The sequence below is a fragment of the Setaria viridis genome, chromosome 9, assembly GCF_005286985.2.
Source record: "Setaria viridis chromosome 9, Setaria_viridis_v4.0, whole genome shotgun sequence".
NCBI classification, from domain to species: Eukaryota; Viridiplantae; Streptophyta; class Magnoliopsida; order Poales; family Poaceae; genus Setaria; species Setaria viridis.
In genome coordinates, this window is record NC_048271.2 from 52,422,081 (window position 1) to 52,432,527 (window position 10,447).

The window sequence follows — 10,447 nt, forward strand, 5'->3', positions numbered from 1 at the left end:
TATCGCGGGCAGAGACTCAATTGCGTATGAACTACGTATCATCTAACACAAAACACCATTGCATTTCATTGAAATTTCAAATCACTAACCTAACCCTAAGTCACCTAAACATCCTCCGATCTACCAAATGCAACGGTAAAACACGAGAATAATTAGGGGAATACCTTCCACACGAAGCAGGGATCGATTCCCACTACTTTCCCCCACCAAAAACGCCGGATTTTTGGTGGATTTGGGGGTGGGGTGGCGGGGGCCGGCGCTGCAAGGTGCTGCTGTGTGGTGTGTCTGGAGGAGGAAGAAAGGAGGGAGGGAGGAGGAAGGGAGCCGGCGCGCGGCCTAAGTGTTGGCCCTGCCGCGCCAGGCAGGCTGGCGCGGCGAAAGCCCGCCCACGTCAGCGCCCGCCTGGCGCCCGCCTGGCGCCGCGGCTCGCCGCGCCAGCGTGGCAGGGGGCTGCCGCGCCAGTGCATGTGGCGCGGCAGCATGTTCCTGCCGCGCCAGGTGGGCTGGCGCGGCCAAAAGGGTTAGGCCACGCAAATAAACCCCCGCTGAGGTTATTTTTAAAAATAAAGAAAAAAAGGGTTAAAAATAAAAAAAAAACGCTAATTTGGGATGGATGGAGTACAAAATTTGGCACACTATATTACTGGATCAGCGATGGTCTGTGGGCATTTGACTTAGGCGTGGGTACTTCAGAGCAGCTGAGCGTCGCTCCCGCTGGGTGCGCTACAGAGGGCATCGTGTATTCTTGCGGGATGCTAGTCTGGTAATCTGCTAAATTTTGTTAATATTCTCTTCCGTATCTTATTTGCTTGCTCAAATGCTCTCTTGTGTGCTTGGGCAGTTGGGCCTGCTGGGGAGAGGGAAAGCAAAATTATGGATTGATAGAGTGCTGGTGATTGGATAGGCCTGGATCATGCTGGATCGAGCTAGAGCTGGATTTGAACAAGGGGTGCCGTACCTGCACTGGCTTAGAAAACGTCGGGTTCGACTGACCGCGGTGTTATTGTGTGAGTCCGCATCTGGGCGCTCGTACCGGCTGATCAAGAAATACATCGAGCTTGCTGACGACCGGCGCCGGACTGCTGGCGGTTGACCTCGCCGAGGCGGCGAAACGGTAGAGCAGGACGTCGCCGACCTGGAGCTGGAGGCGCGCCCAGTGTTTGGAGAGCGCGGTGTCGAGGCAACGGGGGATCAGGCAGAGCCGCGGAACGCATCGTCGGGGAGCGCGCTGGGGACGGTCCACGCCGCACGCGGCGCTGAGGCGGATGTGCGCCTGCCGCCTACCGTGGCGTACGCGGACAGCGCCGCTGTCGCGTCATCGATCTCGACGGCTCGACCCGCGTTCCGCGAATAACCCCTGACGACAACCACGCCTGGGGGCTGGGGCGACGCCAGGAACGGCTGTGTGATGGTCACAACAGCTCATGCCGTCCTCCGCGAGAAGCTCTTCTGCATCGAGTGGAAGAACCGGAGATCTCTACTCGTAGCAATCTTCAACTCGGCTGACAACTCCTGGCAGAAGATCCCTGTGCCGCTTACTGGTAGCTCGAGGCTGGGACTGGATGGATCAAGCATATCGATCTGAGCACGGCGGCCTCGACGTGCAGGAGCAGGACTGCCTCGCGTGGGGACTAAAATCACGTACTACAAGCGATCAGTAATTTCTCGAAGGAACCGTAATACCGTAACCATAGCAGGCATGTAAAAGTGAGGGAGCCTAATCCAGTGGCAACCTATGCCCTTGGCATTTCCGACGTGTTCTGTACTCAATGGATTTGGATCACGAGGTTGGTCATGGGTTGGCGCTCTCCACGGATGGCGTGAGGTCCGTTTTCTTTAGTATCTCCTTTCATTTCTCCCCCTTCTTACATCACCGTTGTAACTTTAATTCTGGTCCTAGGTGACACAGCCACACAATCAATACCCACTGATGAGGATTCGCCCGTAGAGTGCACGGCAAGAACAACAACTGCCTGTCCGTTCTGTGGCTGCTACATTCACTGTAGAGAGAGGTAGAGGAAATCATGTGGTTCTTACGCTGTCTCCTCTCTTGCCACTAATACTGTAGGCAGGCCTAACGCACTCGCGGGCTACAGTAGAAACACATTTGCATGCCAGACTAGCACCACGCCACAGCAAGATCCCGTTGAAAAGGAAATGAAACCGTACGGCCGCCACATCTTCGGCCGACCTCACCTCACCTGCAACCTGCAAGGGTGCGTGCACGCCTTTCCCCTGTCGCCCCGCTCGTGGTTCACGAGAAAGATCTCCAGGGCATCACGCCCCATACCACCCCAGCCATTATTCCCCCACATCTTTTCCGGGCCCCCGCGCCCGCGGCGTATGAATCACGAGGCGAGATCACCCTGCTAACTGAGGCCGTGGATCAAATAATGATTCAGATTTCGAGCGCGCCGCGGTGGTCTTTGTTATCATCGAAACACAAACTCCTGTGGCGGTGGAGCCGAGATGCGTCGTGTGCGCGAACGCAACACGTTTCGTTGTGGGCGACGGGGAGCAGGGACGGCGACGTGCGCACACCTGTCGCCCCGCTTGGCCCCGTGGAGGAGGATTAGCTCGCAAGGAAAGATGCCGCGCGGGGCCGGCAACATGCGCCAGGAAAATTCAATTCGGTCACATGCGCGGCAACGTGCTGGGATAAAGAAAGAAAGATGGCATCGCCAGGCCAGGTCTGAATAATCACGCATGCGGCTTGTTATTGCTGAGCGGAGAATCAATTAAAGAAAAACAAAGGCACACACACCAGCTGTTACAACTTGATGAGCGGGGTTGATCGATTGGTTCTTAATTCTGTCTTTTCTTCCCAAAAAAATATGATTCAGTCGCAGTCGTCTGCTACGCCTACGCCTTGTGTAGTAGTGTGTTGACGTTTTCGTGATGATTCTAGATTCTTCGTTGCTGGGATTATAAAAGAAAAATGATAAAAAATTGAAAGTAAACGGGAAATGGAGTCAACTTTGTGTTTGGTGGTCAGTCACAAAAAGGCATGGTTCGTGGTTGATGGTACTACCAGGAACCCAGGAGCCCAAATGTGACTCAGATCAGATGTACTGTATTATTTTTTTCCCGCGCTCCCATAGCTTCTCTCAGTAGATGAGCACCGAGGAAGAATTAAATTAGCGGCTAGGCTCGGCTTATTTCAATATGTTTACGAAATTGAAAGGAAGGTCGCTCACCGTCAGAGATTAGTGTAAGAATTCTGGACCATTGGGTCTTAACCTGACTGTTCCAGTCATGTCGACTGAAGGGAGCCTAGTTTTAGCTAATTGATGTGCATTTTATTCCATTTCCATGTTACATCAATTTAATGGACTACAGAGATTAATTATTCCAAATACCATGGATATACAAGTATTCGTGTACACAAGTAATCAACGAAAGAAAGAAGGATCAACAAGTAAGGCACAGGATTGTTCTGATACGTGGAATTCCAGATGCAATGCATTATACTGAATAAATTACGAGTTCATGTTCAACCAAAGAGACCTACGATAGCTAAAGGCACATGTGCTATATATACTGATTTGATCAATGGGTCAACTCTCTGAACGAGATGCTGGAAGCCTGGAACTGCTAGCCATACAGTGCAGAGCCTGGCCAAACAAGAGGCTTAATCAGTTCCTCTATTGTTAATTAGCACTACGAATTGATGTTTCTTGTTTGCTTTCGAAATTAATGGCGACACTAATGGTCCAGACAGATGGTCCATTCTCTCTTCTAGTTCTAGCTAACCCTCCTTCGTCCTTCCATTCCACCTCTGAGTTTTGACCACGTACACCTGAAACGTGCCAGGATGCCGACCCATGCGTTCAGTATACCAGCTAATGCGCCATGTTTCCAAGCTTTGAAACGGTAAACATAGACGTCGTCCCAAAGTCTCGCTGAAGACGACGTGTAACGACTGCACTACACACCCATGCACGCACGTTTCTTCTTTCCTCCGTGTTCCTGCGGCTTCCTACTCCGGTTCCTACTTCCTACCGCGGGCACGTACCGCACATGAAACTTTTGCTTTTTGGTGTAAACTAAATCGCCATGAGGCCTGTAGTTTTAACACGTATTGACTTGTCATTAACAATGACGGCAAGTGCTGTGGTTCATCAGTTGTTTCTTTATTTTGTCAGACTATTTGTTCAAAGTTTGTTCATACGAAAGACTTTAATGTCCTCATCTCCACACAGATATCAGATGACAGATAACATTGTTTGCGCGTTTATGTTTTGCATTAAGATTTGCATATAGCATCTCAGGAACGTAGCGTGCTATTTTAATTTTTACTGGCCAACCAAACCAATCCACAAATAGAACACTCTGTCTACCTCAGACATTATATGGCACAAGAACTGAAAAATGTAATAAATAGCACACATCCTGTTATTTAAATTTACAAAGTATATACGTATCAATCGACTAGATTTAGTTCATATCCTTGCAGATGAATATCAGCATGGAAAAAGAATTCTTTTGTCACCAAAGAATTCTCAAACAGACAGACAGACTAATTAACCAATCATAATTAGCTAGCTAGTTCCCCTGAAGTAACCAGTAACTGGTGTAAATGTCAAGGGGGAAGAAAACACGTATCATAATCCAGAAGTTTTTAGGGAAAATAGTAGTACTAGTAGGCAGTAATAATACGTAACAGTTTCCCTTGTGTGGTCTCTCTAGATGCGTCCTCGATCAGATTCTTCAGCTCAGGCCGAGCGCGGAGTTCACGCCGAGCCACGGCGCCCCCTCTTCTTTCACTGCAGCCTTGCTCGACATCGACTCAGTTGCCGCCACCGGATACGGATCTCCGGCGGTGAGCCTGTTCTTCCTCTTCTCGAGGAACCTCTTGAGCGACGCCTTCCTGGCGATGGGCATGTCTGAACAAACGCACGCAACAAATGCTGTCAGCTCGCTGTATGAACGCTAAGGGTTTTTTTTTTCCTTTTGTCATGTGCAGGTATGTGTGTGAACACTGAACTCTGGGTGTACGCGTTCCTACCTGTGAGGCTGGGCTGTCCCAGCGCATTCTGGCCAGCGGCCGCCGCGTTGCCGGAGCCGGCGAGGTGCATGAGCTCCTCGGCCTTCTCGGCGGGGAAGTCGTCGAACACCACCATCTTGCCGCCGTAGAAGATGGTCAGAGGCGCCCTCTCCGCAGGCTCCTTCATCTTCCTAATTAAGGGGACAGTAAAAAAAAGTTCATGGCTTCAGCGTCAAAACCTTCCAAAGATACGATCACAAGAAGTCGACAACACGAAGTATATGCACGATGAGTTAGCAATGAACGCTGCAAATACACACCTCTGCTGCTCGTCTTTGAGCGTGCCAGCCTGCTGCGGGAAGAGCTCCAGCACGGGCTTCCTCTCCTCCGGCTCCTCCGCCACCGCCGCCGCCGCGTCGGCTCCCGGCACGAGGCCCATGGCCACGGCTGGCGCGAGGCGCCTGGCGCCGTTCCCGCCCTGCTCTTTCATGTACTGCCTCAGCAGGCCGCACGTGACCGCGAACCTGCTACCGCCGGCGACCACGACGGGCTGCTGCTGATGCTCGGCGGCCATGCCTCTGAAATCACCACCGGCTTTGATCGAGGAAGAAGAAGTGCAGCACGAGACGAACCAGCTCACATGGAACTCTGACAGGTGACCCGAGGTCGTCGGCCGGCCGCCTCTTCCTCCCTCGGACGGAAGTTGGTTGCTTTCCGGAAACTTCACGGAAGCTAGAGAGTAGAGGAGATGCGGATGCGGGAGCAGGAGGGAGTACTATGTTTGGCTGCCCCTGGATTTATAGCAGCACAGCTGGAAGAGGTGTTGACACTTGGGGTTGGGACAGGTAGACGGCCGGGCCTCCTCCCAAGTTTCGTGCCTTGGGCGGGGAAAGCAGCACGTGAAAGGCGAGCCGGTGACGCGACGGGGTACGGAATAGGCTAGCGCCTAGCGGAAAGGTTGGGGTCGGGGCCGGGGTCGGGCGCGCGCGGAGAAATGCCGGCACCGCACCCGCACGTCTCTGTGACCCGGCCGCGGTGGTCTCCATGGCTGGCTTCCTCTTCGTTTCTGCTATGGTATCAGGCAGGCAGGCGCGTGGGGGGTTGGCGCCTTGGCGGTGGAGTGGTGGGAGTCTCCTCGGCCCGGGGTCATGTTGGATGGGATGGGACGGGGCGCGGTGGAGCGGATTGGCGGGCGGTGCGCGTACGTGGCGTGGAGTGTGGACCGAGCCCTGCCGAGTAAGGGGAAACGAACGCGCGCATGGGGGTTTCTGCTCGGTTTCCGGCTAAATTCTGGTTCGCGCGCGCACATGGTTCGGCCGTGGAAGCGCGGCGCCGGGGGGCAGCTACTACTTGGCCGCAAGTCCGTGTCAGCCTGTCAGCCTGCTCCTATAGTCCTAGTCGAGTCGCGGCACAGACCGATTTGTGGTTGTGCAGATACCAAGCATGCATGTGTTCAATACATGCGAAATGCACTGCGAATGCGGGTCTAAGATTAGGTTGGACGCTGGAAATAGTACGTCTCTAGCGGTGGCTACCGAGATGCAAGCGTCTCTAGTACTGTAATCTTTTTCTTTCTTTCTTTGCTGACATTTTCTAACATTTAATTAGGATTCAGCCCGATACATCATACATGCTTCCGGAAAGAATAGTACAATAGCGTGCGTGCGTATGAAGCGCCCACTATATACGCGGTGTGCCTAGGAGCATGATTTGGTTAGGAAGCTTCAAATTGTAGATCATTTTAGCTTTTTCATTGCGTCTAGATATAGTCTATGTCTAGGTGGATAATAATATCTAAGAACCTAGAAGTCAAAACGACCTATAATTTAGAGCGGAACGGAGTAAGTACACTGGATATATCATTGAGCACAAAAAGTGACCAAAAGTTTCTAGTACACGACACAATTTGCATTGTCGATCGTACAATAATCGTACTTGTTGCAAAGTTCGGCCCTCTCTGTCTCTTTACAAAAGCTAATCTGTCTTGGCTTCCGACGTCGGTGACTTTTCAAACCCCGTCTTTCTTCTCGCTATCAGCACATAGAACGGGCCAGTGCCATGCTTGGTACGTGCCAAGGTGGTGGGACAAGGATGGTACCACTACCCTGCAGCACACTTTGGCGAAGAAAACTGCAGCACGCTGCCAAGTCGACGTACGGGCGGGAAATTCCCAGGAAAAATCCGATGAACCAACTCCTCCAGGCTATCGGGGAGCAGCGGCGGGAGCACTACCGGCGACGCTTACGTGGCTGGCATGTGGGTCCACGCGGCATTTCACGGGCGACGACACACGGCATCGAGCTATACCATGAACCAGGAGAGAAAGTTCCTCTTGACGCTCGGTCAGTCTCCCAGCTGCTCCCGCTTTCGATCGGTGGTTGGGAAGAAATATACAGAACAAGACGAGCTAGCCAATCAAACAGCTCGATTGACCACCCGCGTGCACGCCTTGCACTGTAGTACTTGTATACCAACGCAATAGCAACTTGATCAGTTAGACTAAGCCATAGCTTACATACCCGTCCATCCATTGGTCTGGCCCCGTTATGTTAAGGTAAGCATGGATCAGTTAGACAGAGCAAGACGTCTCGATCGACGCTAAATAAAGCTAGTTAGGTTAGGCCCCCCGACCCCGAGGCGGGGAGGCCAGCGGCGGTTGCGTGTCGCCGTCGTCGCCCGGTCCTCGCGTCCTGCTTTCCATTGCTGGGCTTGGCTGGCTCGGCGCTTTCCGTGGCAACTCGGAGGCGGCGTGCTGTTCCGTGTATCTTCCGGCCGGGTCGGGTTGGGGAACGGGTGCATGCACGCCAGTGCTAACAGCGAGCTCGAGGCATATGTGGCGGGTAGTTGCAGCGTGCTTCCTCCTCCTGGTCCGTGCCGGAAACCGCAACTCGCCTTTTTTGTGCCGGAAGTATCTTATCTGAAACGGCCGGATTGCCCGGAGCGGGATGGTTAGGCCGCGTTCGGTTGCGGTTTAGGCTCCATCGAGCTCCTGCAATATCGAGAGAGTGCACGTTCTTTTGACACGACTGATTTGCACACATGCACATCATGCACGAGATGAATTGAAGAAGAAGAAGCAGTCAAAGCGGGCAGAGATGCGGCGTGTCGATGGGTCACATGTACCGGTACTATGTCGACAAGACCGGTCGACCGATCGGTCGGTCGTCTCCACGCGATCCTAGCTTGCCACTGGGGGGATCGGAGTACGCGCGACGCATGCTTTTCACTTGGTGCCATCCACTAGGCTGCCGATACGGCATTACGAATAGACAGGTATCCATCCAGTACGACGCGATAGCCTTTAGCTAGGAAACCGTCTCGTCCGGCCGGCCGGTCAGCTACGGGCGAAAGAAACGGATACGAGGTGTGCTGTGTGCAGCTGCGCGCGTGGTTTCTTTCCATGAACGAGAAGGCAGTTGCTCCCGCAACCGTAAAGGACCTTTTCAAACGCACCGTTTCCCTCTCCCTCCTCTCCTCTCGTCCTCGTCTCGTCTCCCCCACTTGCGGCGGCCACGTTTTCCATCGGGGGGGCTACGGGGCCCCTAGCTCTCCTGGGTCGCCAAGTCCTGCGAGCCTCTCGTTCGCTTCCCCTCCCGCTGGCTCCTATATAAAACCCGCCTCCGCCACAACCACCACGGACCATTCATCGATGAGTCACGGCTCGTGCGTGCGCAGCCCAGGAACACCGTCGATCGACCCTCGCCGTGAACACACGGCGCCAATGGCGGCCGCGCCGACGGACAGCATCACGCGCCGCTTCGCCGTCGCGTGCGGCGTGCTCAGCCAGTACGTCAGGGCCGGCGCGCCCGCGACGGCGACGATGCCCACCGCTGCGGCGCCCTTATTCCTGGCGCCGCCGGCCGGAGCCGCCTCCCTGCAGCTTGAGGCGGGCACCACCGCCAACGTGGCGCCGCAGCAGCTGACCATGTTCTACGCCGGGAGGGTGGTGGTGCTGGACGCCTGCCCGCCCGAGAAGGCGGCGGAGCTGATCCGCCTCGCCGCGGTCGCGCAGGGCGCGCCGGCACCCGAGGCGCCGGCGCTGGTGGACATGCCCATCGCCAGGAAGGCCTCGCTGCGGCGCTTCCTCGCCAAGCGCAAGAACAGGTCCTCCTCCACCAGCTCCGCGGCGGGCTACGACCGCCAGGACGACGAGGAGCCGGAGCAGCAGCAGCCGGCCGCGAAGAAGGGCAAGGTGGTGGCGACGCGCGAGGAGGCTTCCCCTTCTTCTTCTTGGCTCGCGCTGGGGCTGGGCGGCATGCTCGGGCGTTGATCACCGGCTCACCGCCGGGAGTTGGAAGAGAAGAGCTCGATCGCTGGCTCGCTCGGCCCCCTCCACCGACCCGGCCATTTGGGGCGCCGCGTTCGTAGCAATTTAATTAACTACTTACGGTTGTGCTATTAACAACTGCTAGCTATGATCAATCAGGCCAGCTATATCATGGCATGCGTGCTCCGCGCAGATTGGCACCAGAGAGCAACGCCACTATTCATTCGTATCGTTCCTCGTTAGAGGTGTATCATCTAATCCGATTAACCAAATGTGTATGGACCTGAACAATATTTTCAGCAGCTAGTGTGAATTGTTGTTCGTCCCTTTATTTAATTTGTGTGTTTGTATTGCTCTATACGTTCTTATGTTCTACATATGTTACGGTCCATTTGTCATGCATGTATGGAATAAATCATGTGCTATGAATAAAATATATGGACTTGATTGAAGAAATTCTTCTTGTGTTGTGCACTGCGTGACGAACAGTAGGATCTGTACGGAAGGGATGGGACATAAACTGAGTTTGGGATGACTGGATGAGTGCCAATATTCTTAATGTTTTAATTTGTGTGTTTCCGCTGATCTGGTGACGGCGGAGCGCACGTTAAACATATATGGAGATAATCGACATAAATCGCCATGTATCACATGACATGACATTTAATTTCCTTTAGGAAAAGGCTCTACATGGCAATAGTTGGGAACTTTCATGTGTTCACTGTACGATCGTCAGCCTTCAACTTCCAGCCACCTAGCTAGTACGTACATTAGCCCCACATAATACGTAAGTACTAGTACTTTGTTAAATGTTGAGTACCCCTCCTATTGTAAATCTGATTGTAACTGCAGTGTTAGTAATGCCGATATTATCCTGCTGCATACTTCGTACTACTTACACTCGAATACTATCTATGTGGTCGACATGTTAAACAACAAGCCAGCAAACTACTACGAACTCCTACTATATATACCCTGCATCGTTTACGGAAATGGGCGCACAAACACAGTGCCGTACCGTAAGGTGCGGGCGTTTATACGTAGTTGCCAGACGCGACGCACAATGATAATCGGTCCAAGCTAATTTCCCGTCGCCAACCCTGACGTGATCACCCAAATCAACCGGGACAAGACGTGTAACTAACTGGTATATGCAGTCATCGGCACGCACAATGCAGCTCGATCGCAACGTG

The 10,447-nt window shown here is 53.4% G+C and overlaps 2 protein-coding genes and 1 long non-coding RNA gene across 3 annotated transcripts; 2 read left to right on the forward strand and 1 right to left on the reverse strand.

The window, feature by feature from the left end:
• Nucleotides 1–668: 668 nt before the first annotated feature.
• Nucleotides 669–2,960, forward strand: LOC117839891 (uncharacterized). The gene is made up of 2 exons (XR_004636911.1): nucleotides 669–763; nucleotides 842–2,960. It is a non-coding gene; the product is annotated as an uncharacterized lncRNA (long non-coding RNA).
• Nucleotides 2,961–4,365: 1,405 nt separating this feature from the next.
• LOC117836106 (protein TIFY 11c) lies at nucleotides 4,366–5,948 on the reverse strand. The gene is made up of 3 exons (XM_034715477.2): nucleotides 5,308–5,948; nucleotides 5,009–5,178; nucleotides 4,366–4,886 (listed from the first exon to the last, which is right to left on the reverse strand). Exons 1-3 carry the CDS (start codon nucleotides 5,559–5,561, stop codon nucleotides 4,711–4,713), a joined length of 600 nt encoding a protein of 199 aa, XP_034571368.1. The 5' UTR covers nucleotides 5,562–5,948; the 3' UTR covers nucleotides 4,366–4,710.
• Nucleotides 5,949–8,596: 2,648 nt separating this feature from the next.
• Nucleotides 8,597–9,590, forward strand: LOC117836946 (protein TIFY 11a). The gene has a single exon (XM_034716476.2). It carries the CDS (start codon nucleotides 8,637–8,639, stop codon nucleotides 9,255–9,257), a length of 621 nt encoding a protein of 206 aa, XP_034572367.2. The 5' UTR covers nucleotides 8,597–8,636; the 3' UTR covers nucleotides 9,258–9,590.
• Nucleotides 9,591–10,447: the final 857 nt, after the last annotated feature.

Bases quoted from the DNA above. Each gene is read 5' to 3' on its own strand.
- LOC117836106 (XM_034715477.2), bottom strand. From the start codon at position 5,561: ATGGCCGCCGAGCATCAGCAGCAGCCCGTCGTGGTCGCCGGCGGTAGC. The intron at 5,179-5,307 runs GTGTGTATTTGC...CCCCTTAATTAG, and splicing joins CTCAAAGACGAGCAGCAGAG to GAAGATGAAGGAGCCTGCGG. The intron at 4,887-5,008 runs GTAGGAACGCGT...GCGTTTGTTCAG, and splicing joins GGGACAGCCCAGCCTCACAG to ACATGCCCATCGCCAGGAAG.
- LOC117836946 (XM_034716476.2), top strand. From the start codon at position 8,637: ATGAGTCACGGCTCGTGCGTGCGCAGCCCAGGAACACCGTCGATCGAC.